The following is a 15,315-nucleotide window of genomic DNA, read 5'->3' as shown; positions in this document are numbered from 1 at the left end:
CATTTGAATTGCGTCAGCGCGGCCAGTTTGAACCTAAGGAAATCGTCTCGACTAAACGCCATCCTCGGGACTTCGTTAAACTTCGGCCTCGGGAGAAGGACCGTGTGTCAAAGTTGGAGTTTTGGTGAGTTTTTGCATGTTGTCACGAACAACTGTTTTAATATACTAAGTAATCGCTAATGATGAATTTCAAGTCCCCTCAGGTAAACTGAGTTAGCTAACCAATGCTAACCTAGCTAGCGTTAGCATAGACAGCTGTCCACACTGACGACATTTACACCATATTAAAAAAAAAAACTAAACGATAAACTCCATATACGTGGATGGTGAGCGTTCTTGCAGAGTAACCGCAGTCAAACCTGACGCTCTCTAACTTTAGCAACTGTCCAGTATCCTGATGTTACTGCGCTGCTCCGGCTAACTTTGCTGAGGAAGGTGACGTTGCCCGTTTTCCCCGGCCAGTCTAACCTATCTGAATCATAGATGTCTTTCAGCTGGCGCAGTCTGTGTTAGTTAGTTAGTTAGTTATCTATCTAGCGTCCACACTCCTCACACTTAGACCTGGGACGTGCTAGTTCAGGTGTCGTTGACTCTGACCTACTGTACTGGCTGGGATGATTCTGGGAGCAGATGACAAAGCATTTTAACTCGTTTGAAGAGCATCTGCTAAATGTCTCACGATGAACACAAAATTGTGGTTTTAATGCAGAGTATCTTCACACTGGGGACGTTTTAATAGAGATGGAAGACTACGTGAAGATAGAAAAAATTGGAGAAGGTGAGTGAACATTTTTCTTGCTTATTCATACGTTGGAAGACAAGCTTCAGCAAAGTTTTCACGTGTATTAACCCTACATACCTGGGGGGTTGTCCTGACTCAGGTACATATGGAGTGGTGTATAAGGGCAAGCACAAGTCCACGGGGCAGGTCGTGGCGCTGAAGAAGATCCGACTGGAGAGTGAGGAGGAGGGAGTACCCAGCACTGCTGTGCGAGAGATCTCCCTGCTCAAAGAGCTTCAGCACCCCAACGTTGTCCGGTCTGTGTCTGTGTGTGTCTGTCTGTGTCTGTGTGTCTGTGTCTGTGTGTGTGTGTGCGCGTTCGCGCACGAGCACATCGCCTTATTTACTTCCACATGTTACAAATTTAGCAACACAGCAAAAAATTTGTGGCTTTTTTACTGGCTCTTGCATGTTTACATGCATTTATTTTGATTTTAAAAAATGCATTTGATTTAAAAAAAAGCATTTCTTATTCCCCTTTTCTGGGACAAGGTACAGTTAAGCCTTGGGTTTATATTTTTCCAATCAAAGTAACGTGTTAATTGTGTAAGTGTAAGTCATTTGACAGGCTGCGTGGCTGTCTATACAGGACTTGTTAACTGACAAAGTGCTCACGGATCTGCCACTCTCCCACTTCACCTTCTCTCCCCAGCCTACTAGATGTGCTCATGCAGGAGTCCAAGCTGTACCTAGTGTTTGAGTTTCTGTCAATGGATCTGAAGAAGTACCTGGACTCCATTCCTTCAGGCCAGTACATGGACCCTGTGCTTGTCAAGGTATGGCCTGTCACACCCAAATCACACGTTATTCTCGTGCTGGGATTACCCGTGATGGTAATACATCCTGGTGTTTTCTCTGTAGAGTTACCTGTATCAGATCCTGGAAGGGATTCTGTTCTGTCACTGTCGTCGGGTTCTGCACCGGGATCTCAAGCCGCAGAACCTGCTGATTGACAATAAAGGTGTGATCAAGCTGGCGGATTTTGGCCTTGCGCGGGCTTTTGGGGTGCCTGTCCGAGTCTACACACACGAGGTACGCGACCAGCTGAGTCCATGGGTGTTCAGGGTGTATATTTACCCAAACTTTCCCTCATACTCCTCCAGCAACAACTAATGCTCATCTATCTTAAAAGGTGACAACCAATGCCCATTCTTCCCCCCCACCCCCCACCTTTTCTGATGTTGTTATTGTTGTTGTGCTTGCATGGTTTGGATATTTGCCACTACCTTAAAAGGTCAAGATTTCTACTTTTATCTCTGTTGTACTTTGTATTTGGCAATAAATGTGATTAAACAGAAAAAGAAGAAAGTGCCAATTTAGGCTGCAACATTTAAATACCTGATTATAAAGGTGGATGGTTGTATTGTCTGTTAGCAGCTAGTTTGGGCCCCTTGACCAAGGTGACAGTTTTGCACGAAAGTGTTCAGTGTTCTTATGATTCAACACACCATCTCCTCGTGTTCATCAGAGATGGCGCTCACTTGACTAGAGCTGTTCCATATATCATTTTATAGGTAATGGTCACAAAATCAATAGGTAATCAATTTTTCTTTTTCTTTCTTTTTGTGTGTGCAGACTCATTTTGCACAGTGGTCTGTTGTGTCCAGGTTAATCTACTAGTAATTTAGTCCTGTTTTTTATTTTCCTCAAAATTGCTTATAGCTCCATCTCCTGCACTTTACCTGTTCACTAGCAGCAGTGTCTGTGTCTAGGTGGTGACACTGTGGTACAGAGCCCCGGAGGTTCTGCTCGGGGCATCTCGTTACTCCACTCCTGTAGATGTTTGGAGCATTGGCACTATTTTTGCTGAACTCGCCACCAAGAAGCCGCTGTTTCACGGAGACTCTGAGATTGACCAGCTCTTCCGTATATTCAGGTACCAATTAAGAGCGCAAGATGGCTCCCAATTCTCTGAGCTCTGTTAGTCAGGCCTGCTGTTCCATGCTTGGGCTGCTTACGGCGTTTAAATTGTAGTATTTGACTTTTAATGTATAGTAATTGCTGAAATTAGGCTCTTCTGTCAGTTGCCGCTGGAGATATTTGATTGATGAAATTGTTGATGGACAAAACAAAGTTTTGTTTAATTTAATTTAATATTGAAAACCTTGGGCTGTATATGGTGTCATGTCTGGTGCAGAAATATTACATTTGTCCAGAGTTGATCCATACAAAGAAAGAACTATTGGTTCTACAATACAGCCAGCAATGTTTTAAATGCACTTTGCATAAATTTAGTGATGCTCAGATCTCTTCTGTGTACGTTCCTGCACTTGTGAAGGATTCTGGGTACTCCAAATAACGAGGTGTGGCCGGACGTGGAGTCCCTGCCAGACTACAAGAATACGTTCCCCAAATGGAAGTCGGGCAGTCTGAGCAGTATGGTGAAAAACCTAGACAAGAATGGCCTGGACCTGCTTGGGGTGAGCGCAGTGGCTTTTTGGCACAACTGGGATACAAGAAAATGACTCACTCACACACACACACACTCTCTCTCTCTCTCGCTCTCGCTCGCTCTCTCGCTCGCTCTCTCTCGCTCTCTCTCTCTCATATCTAGAAAATGCTGACCTACGACCCTCTGAAGCGGATCTCGGCCCGGCAGGCTATGACCCACCCCTACTTTGACGATTTGGATAAAACCACTCTGCCTGCCAGCAACGTCAAGAGTTAGACTGGCACGCTGCCTCACCCATCCACACCTTAGACCTGACAGAATTCCTCAGATAGGACATGCCTGGCCCACGCCACTGGGACTATGCAGGACTTCCAGTTAGACTTTCAGATCTGGAATCTGTATAATCTACAACACATCATGGACAAGAGTAAAACTCAGTGTCTCTCAACGTGAATTGAATTCTATCAAGCGTTCTAGAAATGGATTCCTGCTGGTACCAGTGTGATAACACATCGATACTGATTCCCCTTCCTCCTGTATGTATGTTCTTGTCTGTCTGTTTTTTCATGTTTACCTATACTCATGCTTTGTATGTAATCTATGCCGCTGGTCTGTAAATAAAAGTTTTGGTTTTTGTTTTCAAGTTTAGACAGACTGAGAGCCAACGTTTATGTATCCCTAATAAAGTTCACTCTGTTAGAGATGAACTCGGGTGTTTGTTTTTTCCGTACAGACTCTTGGCTCTGACTTCCATGTCCCATTATCTCTTTCCTGTATGGGTTTATTCTTTTGTTGCTGTTGTTTCAGTGAGAGCCGTGTGAACAGGACCAGGTGGACTGATTGAACGGGACCAAGCTCAAGACCCCCCCACTAAAGTGATTCTTCCGTTGTTTGGATGAAACGGTGTTGCTCAAGTTGGTTAAGGGGAAATGATAATCAAAAAGGGTGATGACATAGCTGAACCTTTTGTGCTTGTGGTTGTACATGGCCTTTTTAATCCTGAAACATGATCCTCTTCTTTGTGCACACATTTGACATTGAAACAAGTAAATTTGGTTGCTTGGGTTTGTAATTCTCTCTTAATTCTGATCCATTCGTTGTGTGAGATGACTAAATGTGTGGCCAGCATTATGTATAATCTTTCTTTGTTGCAGTGTACAGGAGATCCCTGTCCCCCATACCGCAGGCCAGCCAGTTCTGGGTTTTGTTTAAAGAAAATGTCATTATTCCTAGTCATATCCGTTTATGCGTGGTTGTGGTTTAGGGAGTCAGATCTAAATTCAATATAAATTGATCGATTTTTAAAATGTCACTCATTAATCTTACATGCCCTGGTGCTTGAAAGTTTTTATATTTTTACTTACATTTGACCTGAAACTTCATCAGATGGTCACACAAGTCTTAAAAGTAGATGATGACAGTGGGTACGTTGTTTTATTTAAAGAACAGATCTAGGCAACTGATCTTCACAACATGTTTGTAGAAGTGTATCATGGCATGGACAAAGGAGATTTCTAAAGAACTGGGAAGAAATGTTTGGACCCCTCCAATCCACATTTAGACAAGTTGTGTGCAAATGGAGGAAATTCAAGGCTATTATTACCTTCTCCAGGGGTGGTCATCCAGCAAAGAGAACACGAGGTCACAAAAGAACCAAAGAGAACAGAGCAACTAAAGCCTTTCTCATTGTGCAAGGTTAATGTTCATGAGTCCAACATCAGGAGAACACTGAACAACAATGGTGTTGATGGCAGAAGTTGGAAGGAGAAAGCCCCTCTTTAGAAAGAACATTTCTGCCTGTGCAGTTTGCCATGGATCACATTGACAAGCCAGAAGGCTACTGGACCAATGTTTTGTGGACGGATATGATCAAAATGGATTTTTTTGGTTTAAATGAGAAGTGCCATGTTTGGAGAAAGAACCACTGCATTCGAGCATGAAAACCTCACCCCTTCTGTGTATCATCTGTTGGGCCTGCTTTCCTGCAACCACGAAGAAACAATAAAGTCCAAATTATACCAGCCAATTTTAAAGGAAAATACCAGGCCATCTGTCCATGTGCTGAGAGAACGTGAGTCAAGCACCAAGATAACAACCCTAAACACACAAGTTGTTCTACCAATGAATAGTTAAAGAATTAAGTTAATGTTTTGAAATGTCAAAATCAAAGTCCATGGGAGGAAACCCACCAACATAAGCTCTTTTCTCTATTGGAATATGCTAAAATTCCTCCATACCAATGTGCAGGACTAAGCAATTACTGGAAAAGTTTAGTTATGATTATTACTGCACAAGAGGGGTCATACTTTTGCCATTCAAATGTGGAATATTGGATCTTTTTCCTCAATAAATGACTAATATTTGTCTCATTTGTTTTGGTTTTCTTTATCTAATTATGAAAATCTGAAGTTTAAGGTCACATGCAGGCAGAAATATAGAAACTGCTAGAAGGTTTGCAAACTTTCAAGCACCACTGTAGGTAAATGGGGTTAAACATAAAAAACATCATTTCCTGGATATATAATAGCAGTGCCATAATGAAAGAGGGTGTGAATGAATAAACGTGTTGCTTCTGACATCTCTGGCTCAAACATGTCCATGCCAAGGTTGACTACAGCTTATTACAAATCAAACTTTCTTGAGTCTGTATTTATGATTCACTGCCTCATGTTTTCATGAGCTACACAGTAGTCTACTGTGCTACAAAGTTCATCTGTAACCTGATTCATTTCTGAAACAATGTGGTCACTTGATGTAATGTCTTTAGAGATATAAAGACTCATGTTCCAGGAATGTGATGTGTGTATTATCTGTTCATTAACTTGATTTTACTTTCCTGGAAGTTAAAAACACAATCCAAAAAAATAATGCTCAGAAAATAAAGGTTTTTTCACTGTTCAGGGCTGGTAGAAGATAACTGACAAGTATAGGCAAAGCTCCTGGCACCATACAGTCCTTTCCTCAGGCTTCATCATGGTATCAAGTTGTTATTTTGCCAGAAACTGTGGTCCCATTATCAGATCTTCCAAGCTTTTTAAAATTTAATTTCTTGTTTTCTATCTTCTGGTTGATTCTTGTTCTTTTCCCTGGTGAAATAAGTCCAAAGTGCTTCAGTTATGTTGAGGCTGGCACTCCTACCGCGCTCCCACCCTGAAAATCACTGGAATCTTAACCCGTCCCACCTGTTCCCAACCTTCTCTCCCTCTCTCCTAGTCATCTTCCTCAGCTCTTCTTATACCACTCACTTTCTAATGCTATTGGTTGTTTCCCATTTTCCAAATTCCTGAATTAAAAAGGAAACCAAATAATTCACCAGTTTTACAACAGTAAAAAAAAGAAGCACATACGAGGTTGTAGACTGGAAGCACACGGTCACCTCCTTGTTAGCAGGAGTGTATTCTGCTGTGTTTAAACGAGTAGACAGTGATGCTCTCATCTTGGTGCACGACTGCTGTTGTCAAAACTGTGGGCAAAGTCAAATGCTTCTCAAAAGAGACAACAGAGTAAGATAAGTGTTCCTTGTCTGAAGTCTGTGAGTACAGCACTCCCACGTGAATGGCTGATTCAGTCACGTGTCAGATGCGCCTCGCCGCTGGCTTAAAGAAATGAATGTTTTCACTGTTTATCACTACATGACATTTTCAATCATAAGCAACTGGGTTTTTTTAAATAAATTTCTGCAAAATGAAACCAAGCTAATATTTTACAAGTATTGGTGAACAGTTTAAAGGTTGTCATAAGCAGCACCAAATATCTTTTTTATTAAACCATAATTAGGCAACTAATGCTAGAAGAAACACAAAATTGTAGACCAAATGTTTTTGGAAATGACAATTAATTTAGTGTATTTGCATTCTATAAAAGTTATACATCTGAGCACTTGCATGGAAAAAAACAGACCATATACTGTTCTTCTGCATTCTACAAAATCTAAACTTATATAAGCATTATTGCAAGTTTTATTTTTAAATGCTCACATGAAATAAACCATATTTAGCAAGTTTAAAGTAAAGGTTACACAAAATCAAAACCTAAAATAACTGATTACACAAAAAGGGGACATCCAGACAGCCACAAAGTTTTCTTCCTTCAGTAGTTAGCGTTTCCTGTGTCCAAGGGTTTGCTCCCCTGAAGTAGGCATGCCGGCTGCTGTGTGTTCATTTCCAGCTTTGATTTGGTGATAAACTCTTCTGGACCCGCTCATGCTGCCAGACCATTGGAGACTATGGCTGCAGTAATGATGGTTTGGGCATTTTCCTACTACAGCAACAAAGCAAGAGCAGTAGGTGTCAACAGAAGGGTGTGTATGTGTGTGTGTATGTGGAGAGACACAAAAATTAAAAGAGGAATGACAGACCACTGATAAACATATTGCATGCACAAACACACATTTACTTTAGTGTTTACAGTCACAGAGGCTGACAACAGTGTTACAAAGAGAATATATTGGCTTTCACGAACACACAATATAGCTCATCACACACACACACACACACACACACACACTTTCTGTTATCAGGCCAGGTCACATGTGAGGGAGTTAACCATGTAACGGCCTTTATATGTTCGGGGGAAGGAGGCTTTTTTGCTTACATAAGTTCAGTGCTTCACAAGACAATAATACAAACACTACAGTATTGTACTGATCAAAAATATTTTAAATGTTTTGGTCTTATTCGGGTAGTAAATAGAAAAACCCAAACTCCATCTAATACAAACATCATGTAATACAATCCGATTAAGCATAAGAATGTGTAAAACAGTCACTCATAGTGCAGCCCCACATCACACCCACACTGCACCTCTCATACCTGCTCTACCACCTAAACATCCTTCCCCCACCACACACACACACACACACACTGTGTTGGGGTTACGAACTTGTGGAGTCTGGCACATTAACACAGGGGAAGGCACAAGTGTGTGTGCAGAGTGGGTGGTCTCCCACAACCACAATTCAGAATGTGTAACGTCTACAAAACGCCAAAACATTCCTGCAGTGAGTTGCAATGTGTTGCAGTGTCCTGTGTAATCTGAAGTCTTTTCTCATCTTGAGAATTGTTTGGGATTGATAATGATGGGAATAACATTTGAGTTCCATGGACTTCCACTTATTTTTGGAAAAAATGTGAATATTCCCACAGCAACAGCAAGAACAGGGAAATTCTTCAGGGATAGAAATCAAATGTGTGTTAACCCTGCTGAAAATGGTAATCAAATGGTAATGAAACTACAATACGTCAAATTCCGCTACAGAGTAACATTTGTCTTTCAGTCGTCATGGAGATGAAGTGGTGTTAAAGCATGCAGAGACAGGGTGGGGATGGTGTCTGGAATGTCAGAGACAGTGGTAGATGGGGACAGATTTCCATCTCCAACCAGGTCCCTGTTCCCTACCAAAACACACCTGCTCCAACCAATGAAAGGCTTGATAATTAAGTGATGACATAAATCAGGTAATATTACGAGGTAAGAGCAGTGGCTTCCCAGGAATAGAGAGGGGGAAAAAAACAACAACCCTGAATTAGATTCCCTCTCTTTTTCCCTCCATCAAGGTGAGTTACAAGAGGGTGAGGAAGCAGGATGGACGTCCTGGCAGATGACAATGAGTCTGTAGATGTTGAGAGCAACCACCAGGAAGTTCTTAATGGTGAAGAACACCAGCATCTGGTGGAAGATTTTGAAGTAGATGATGACGGTAAGGCGTACGATGAGGAAGGGTCCATCCTGGATGAAGAGGCTCTCCACGACGTTCCAGATATCTGTGCTGTGTCTTGCCAGTAGGGTATTTCTGGGGACAACTTCTCCTCCAGCCTCAAAGGACTCTTGCGGTCTGGAGGGCACCACTGAGAGGTCACACACAAACACACAGAAACAGGATATAATCGAAAACAACTATGTGCACACACACATCTGAGCACTGTTTGTACTTACACACAAGATGATCAAATGACCTGTGTCACAAGATTACAAGCTATTCTGAGGCCTCCCCAGTGACTAAGGCCGTTCCCAGCCCAAATCATGTGGATTTTACCTACGACACCACCAAGCATCCCAACACAGGAAATCGATACTGGCCTGTCCAGTTACCAAGGCCATACCCAGCATTCAGCTCCACCAGTTCCACCTGGATCTAAAATAGCAGACATAACGGCCTCATACTTGCCCAGGCCTACGTGTACCTGAAACACTAAACACCTGAACCATTCCACCATTATAGTGGATTTCATCAACTAGTCTGAGCGCTCATTATCTACAACCACAGACCAGCCCTTTCAGCTACTTCCTTCACAGCCCCTTAAACCAAACTCCACAAGCCAAGGTGTGGCCCACTCAGATAGACCCCCTAATACCTCTGTCTAGTACTCCAACGTCTGTGTACTTCAGATTCCTTACTGGTCCTTCATCAGCTGCAACATCAAGCACAATTCTTAGCGCCATGAAATAAACTACCTGTGTAGTTTCAGAGTACTCCGTATCCGGCCTCGGCAGAGGTACTGGAATACACTCTAGACTTCTGTTTCCTTTATAAATCTATCAGCTATCAATTTCCAATCTCGCGCTTCAACACACCTATTTTGTATTTGTATCCTGCGCTCGCTCTCCAATGCACTGCCCACCATGTTCTTATCATTATTATCTAAATAACTTGCTAATGAACAGAGCACCTAATAATGTCTCCGTCTATATCGTCCCTGCGAAAGACTAACCCTACATGTAGAGCAGACATGCTTCCACGTGCCATAATCTTGCATATATATATTTTTCTCTATGCACCCCTGTTTCTTTTCCTCAGTTTGGACAGAGCACTCTCCACCATTTCACTGCGAGTTATACTGTGTATGACTATGTATGTGACGAATAAACCAAACTTGAACTTGAACTTGAACTAATTACGAGCCGCTGTGCAGGGGTTCGCAGAGCTGGAAGGATCTCGTGAGTCACTCCAAGCACGCAGGTCACGTGACTCACAGCCATCGCGCACAGCTCACGCCAGGCGCGTCCTTTTCCTACTCGTGAATACAACTAGGAATCGTTCACTTTCTCTCTGTCGATGAGGTCGTATTAATCGCCAGAAATGCACCCAGACAGCAATCTCAATCCATCTACACCCAGATCTCCGAACGTGCCACACACGCATGAAGAAATGTTTCAAAACCTTGCACGTTATCATATAAAAGCTGTGTGTGTTTGAATTTAATTTGATTAGGATCACTTTTTACTGCGCACTCACCACGCAGTACAAGTCAACACTAACATCCAGGAATACAGTGCTAATGCAGGCATTGCTGTAGGGCTGATTGTGTGTGTGAGTTAAACATACACACGCTTTGTCTGAGGTGGTCCATCTGCCACATCTTACAGTTACGTTCAAGAGGAATGTTTATATTGCTTGTAAAGAATGGATTTCCCTTCCCTCTAATGGATAGGATTAATGATATGGAATACGAAAACAAACCTCGCCGTTTACAATAAAACAATACAAAATATTCCCTTTTAACAGAGTACAGATAGTAAATAAGATAGTAAACATCTGTTTGGTGTTTAACTTCAGTCACATCACTCTGTGTGTGTGTGTGTGTGTGTGTGTGTGTGTGTGTGTGTGTGTGTGTGTGTGTGTGTGTGTGTGTGTATCAGTCATCAGGAAAACATTTAAGAACAGCTAGTAAAAAATCCTACTAACAATTTTTATGAAATTCCTACTCAAACATTGACAGCTGCTGCTAGCACCATTAGGTTTGGCTATTCCTCGTCTCTGCTTGTGGAATACCAGCACGCCCATTAGTGCTTTGTCTGACTCAAACGCCCCCAGTTCCCACCTCGGGAGTGTTTGAAAGCAGAACTGAGCATCAGTACTCAGACGCAAAACACACTGACTATTGTTAGCAAACAGAAATGGTGATAAATGCTTTAAACCCTAAGACCCTATAAAACACCCTTTTCCGTTTCTCGCTGGTCAGCCCAGGAAGTGAGTCTCATCTCCAGGGCTGAGAGTTTAACAGAACTGACTGACCTTTGTGGATGTAAACATGACACCACACATGACAAGCAGCACTCAAGACATACATGCAGGATCAGCGTGGGCTCAGACGGGACATGACTGCCTCATTTCCCAGAGTGCATTGTGCTCTACTCCATAAAGGCCATTAAACCCACAATAAACGTTTTTATTAGGACTCTAGAAAGGTGAAAACCACACGTATAATAATGTACTCTGTCAAAGGAGGCAGTCAAACTATAGCGGCTCCTAACCGTCCAAACAGTTGACCAAACTTTCATATTGAGAGAAGACTGGTATCCTTTCAGGGACTGAGAGAAGACTGTGTTATAGCTGTTTGTGGTTGCGATCCCATTACCTCAGCTGGACTGATGGGCAGGCTGCAGTGTATCTAGACAAAGATTCCTCCTGGAAAACTCCTAACTATCCAACCAGCGCTACAGCTACGGGAGGAGGCTGTCCCGGCGGGCCCAGCTGCAGGCCAAAGAGGCAGTGGATCAGGCTCTGTTGAAACATGTCCATGAGCAAAATGTTTTCCCACTGACAGACCGTGGACGCTAGATGTGTATGCTCGAGCTTTCAATGCAGCTGCACTTTTGCTTACTTGTTGTGGCCGGAAATGTGGTTTTAAATGTGGTTTTGAATTGTCTTTAAATCAACTTCATTCATAAATTAATCAATTAAATTGTATTTATGTATTTAGATTATATTTTATTTATATTTATTTTATATTTATATAATAGGTATTTAAATTAGATTTTTATTATATCTTCAATGTCTTTTAATTTTTCACTGCATTCTTTAAATTCATTTTATTTCCTTTTTCTTTTTAATTTCAGCAAATACCTTCCTGAGGTTCTGCGTTCTGAGGATGTAATAAGCCTCATTATTCCTCTATCTATAATAGTTTATGTATAATCCCTGTTGCCCATCACAAATGTGGGTAACAGTCATCACTGAGTAGATGAACTTAAGTTGTTCATTTTTATCTTTTTTTTTTTGTTTTGACTTTTTCATGTTTTGGTGTATAAAGCCTGATATACACAACTGTACTGCTTAGAGGGGGGTGTAACCCAGGGGTCAGATGAATTAGGTCTCACAGAGATGGATGAGCTTGTACCTGACGGAAGAAAGGCAGAGTCTCACCTGCCAGGTGGAGCGGAAATTGAAACATGCTCCATGTCCACACACTCAGGATGATGTACACCAACTGTGGGTGGAGCTCCCTGTCTCACACACACACACACACACACACACACACACACACACATGCATTAGGGTTGAGTACGTAGATCAGGGCCAGTCCAGTTCCCTGCTCTGTCTGCTGTTTGGCTGTGTGATACTGGGAAACAGGAATACATAGAGGAATACACAGGTGAGACTGGCATCACGGTCACAATCTCGCCGCCTGGGGGTCACCTAATATGGCAACATATCGCAGTAGCCACAACAACATCCTCTGACTAATCAGTAATGCAATCAGGGTGTGTATTAAAAACCAGGCATTAAGCAAACAGGGAACTAGACTAGAACGGCCCATTGGCGCTCTCTGATGTAATATTGCAGCTTCTGGTCAAGATGACACAAGATGAGTTGGCTTGACAGATACCGTGAGTACAGAAGTCTCAAACTTTTACCATCAAATCCCACTGGAGATCCAGGGAGCTATTCTGTACACTGTGTCTACCTTTAGATCTACGGCAAAACAAAAACATTTAATTCACCATTCAGGGATTGTGTCACCCATCTAAACTCAGACAGCACAGATGGCCATAAGCACCTGTTCAGGTCTAGCCGCACATTTAAAGTCTCCAGAAATCACTTCATCTGAACACAACAACACAGCCAGCGGGAAACAGGAAGTGAGTTCAGTTAGCAATACTGCATGAATTAGGAAGCTGCACTTAGGCCCAACGTGGAGGGACACACTTAACATCGGAGAGCGTTTCGCTGGTGAATTCCAGAATGTCTGCTGCTATGCCAACGAAGATCAGCAGCAACTGTGACAGCTCATCACGTGTGAGACCGTCCCCCAGGGGTAGGAGCCACTTTCCAAGGATGAGGAGGATGAGCAGAACTTGATGAAGAGAAAGCATCCAGTCGTTGGCACAGACGGAGAAAAGGAGGTCCTCCAAATCCTGCAAGTTAAACACACACACACACGCGCTCATACACACACACACACGCACACACGCACATGCACAAGTTTTAATGTTGGCAATAAAGAGCAGTACCCCAGCCCCTCAACACAGCTGGAGTCACACATGTGTCAACAAGGCCACAGTCATTATCAAAAATAGTGACTCAGCTGTATTCCACTACCCCTGCAGTGAGAATGCACAGGGAAAACAGAATGGAGAGCAGAAGATCATGGAGTCCTCTCAAGGAGGCAGGCATAAAGGAAAAAATTGTCATCAGGAGACTATGGGATGGGAATCCTCCCATATCCACCAGTCTGCAGTGCCAGGGCCCCAGAGGAAAGCCCTGGGTCCAAAAGCCCCTCTGACTAATGTCAGTTCAGAAATATAAGCTGACTAACTGTTTTATCAAGTCTCCTCTAAAGTTTTTTTTCATATAGTTGTATGTTTTTTTTAATATAGTTTTTGTCCATTGCTTCAGTAAATTTCATGACACAGTGCCTTTGCTCTAAAATTCCCAAATCCATGTCTCAGAAATATTCGCACCATTTGAAAATCCTTATATACTGTTAGTACAATGAAACATTGATTTCAAAATGATGATGATTTTCCTCAAATGGGAATATTCACATTAAAATGCTAGATGCACTTATCATTTCTACAACAAACTGTGTTTTTCACGCTGTGTTGAAATAGAGTCCCCATTAATTAGGACTGAAGTCATGGACCTTCCAGTAATAAAAAGGAAAAAAACTGGATTTCTGAAAAGAATGGCAAATACTGTTAGAATGTTGTAACATTCCTGTACAAAATGACCAGAGGTGAGTAGTAACACGTTACATTTACTCCGTTACATTTATTAAAGTACTTTTTTTGAACAAATTGCACTAAGAGCTATTTTAAAAGAGGACACTTTATACTCTTACTCCAGTACATTTACGAAGTCAAAAATGTACTTTTTCTTCGTTATATTCGAAAACGTTCCTTCTGTTGCATTTTTATATGCACATACACTGCCTGGCCAAAAGAAATGTCACACACTCTAATATTTTGTTGGACCGCCTTTAGCATTGATTATGACATGCATTCGCTGTGGCATCGTTTCCACAAGCTTCTGCAATGTCAGAACATTTATTTCTTTCCCGAGTTGCATTAATTTTTCCACAAGAACTTGTATTTATGATGGGAGATTTGTACCACTGCCCAAAGTCTTCTCCAGGACATCCCAAAGATTCTCAATGGGGTTCAGGTCTGGACTCTGTGGTGGCCAATCCATGTGCGAAAATGATGTCTCATGCTCCCTGAACCACTCTTTCACAATTTGAGCCCGATGAATCCTGGCATTGTCATCTTGGAATATGCTCGTGCCATCAGGGAAGAAAAAAATCCATTATGGATTAATCTGGTCATTCGGTATATTCAGATAGTCATCTGACCTCATTCTTTCAGCACATAATGTTGCTGGGCCTAGACCTGACCAACTGCAGCAACTCCAGATCATAGCACTGCCCCCACAAGCTTGTACGGTAGGCACTAGGCATGATGGGTGCATCACCTGATGCGCCCATCACTCTGGAACAGGGTAAATCTGACTCATCAGACCACATGATCTTCTTCCATCGCTCCAGAGTCCAATCTTTATGCTCCCTAGCAAATTGAAGCCATTTTTGCCGGTTAGCCTCACTGATAAGTGGTTTTCTTAAGGCTACACAGCTGTTTAGTCCAAACCCCTTGAATTCCCTTTGCATTGTGCATGTGGAAATGCTCTTACTTTCACTATTAAACATATCACTGAGTTCTACTGTTCAATTTGATTTCACCCCACGTTTAAGTGATCGCTGATCACGATCATTCTTTTTTCCACATTCCTTCCTCAAAGATGATGTTTCTCCATTGTCTTTCCACTTTTTAATAATGCGTTGGACAGTTCTTAAAACGATTTTAGTAGTTTCAGCAATCTCCTTGGATGTTTTCTCTGCCTGATGCATGCCAATAATGTGACCCT

General features: G+C 42.2%; 2 protein-coding genes across 4 annotated transcripts in view; one reads left to right on the top strand and one right to left on the bottom strand.

Moving 5' to 3' along the window:
• On the top strand, window positions 1–3,880 carry cdk1 (cyclin dependent kinase 1). Its single transcript, XM_027029743.3, has 8 exons — window positions 1–124; window positions 710–778; window positions 882–1,038; window positions 1,434–1,557; window positions 1,643–1,813; window positions 2,494–2,657; window positions 3,060–3,201; window positions 3,336–3,880. Exons 2-8 carry the CDS (start codon window positions 742–744, stop codon window positions 3,447–3,449), a joined length of 909 nt encoding a protein of 302 aa, XP_026885544.1. The 5' UTR covers window positions 1–124; window positions 710–741; the 3' UTR covers window positions 3,450–3,880.
• Window positions 3,881–6,989: 3,109 nt separating this feature from the next.
• Window positions 6,990–15,315, bottom strand: part of tmem26a (transmembrane protein 26a) — an 11,098-nt gene continuing 2,772 nt past the window's right edge. For 2 of the 3 annotated variants that reach the window (XM_027029741.3, XM_081721528.1), the window contains 3 exons: window positions 13,102–13,310; window positions 12,319–12,398; window positions 6,990–9,019 (listed from right to left, as the gene is read on the bottom strand). In XM_027029741.3, the coding sequence (XP_026885542.2) occupies window positions 8,724–9,019; window positions 12,319–12,398; window positions 13,102–13,310 (585 nt within the window). In that variant the 3' untranslated portion in view covers window positions 6,990–8,723. Of the gene's footprint in view, window positions 9,020–11,530; window positions 11,677–12,318; window positions 12,399–13,101; window positions 13,311–15,315 lie in introns of all 3 variants that reach the window. The other variant, XM_027029742.3, reaches the window with a different exon arrangement.

Source organism: Electrophorus electricus, chromosome 10, assembly GCF_041902795.1.
Source record: "Electrophorus electricus isolate QZ-2024a chromosome 10, ASM4190279v1, whole genome shotgun sequence".
NCBI lineage: Eukaryota > Metazoa > Chordata > Actinopteri > Gymnotiformes > Gymnotidae > Electrophorus > Electrophorus electricus.
Note: the sequence above shows the minus strand (reverse complement) of the source record. Positions and strands in the feature narration are given on the sequence as shown.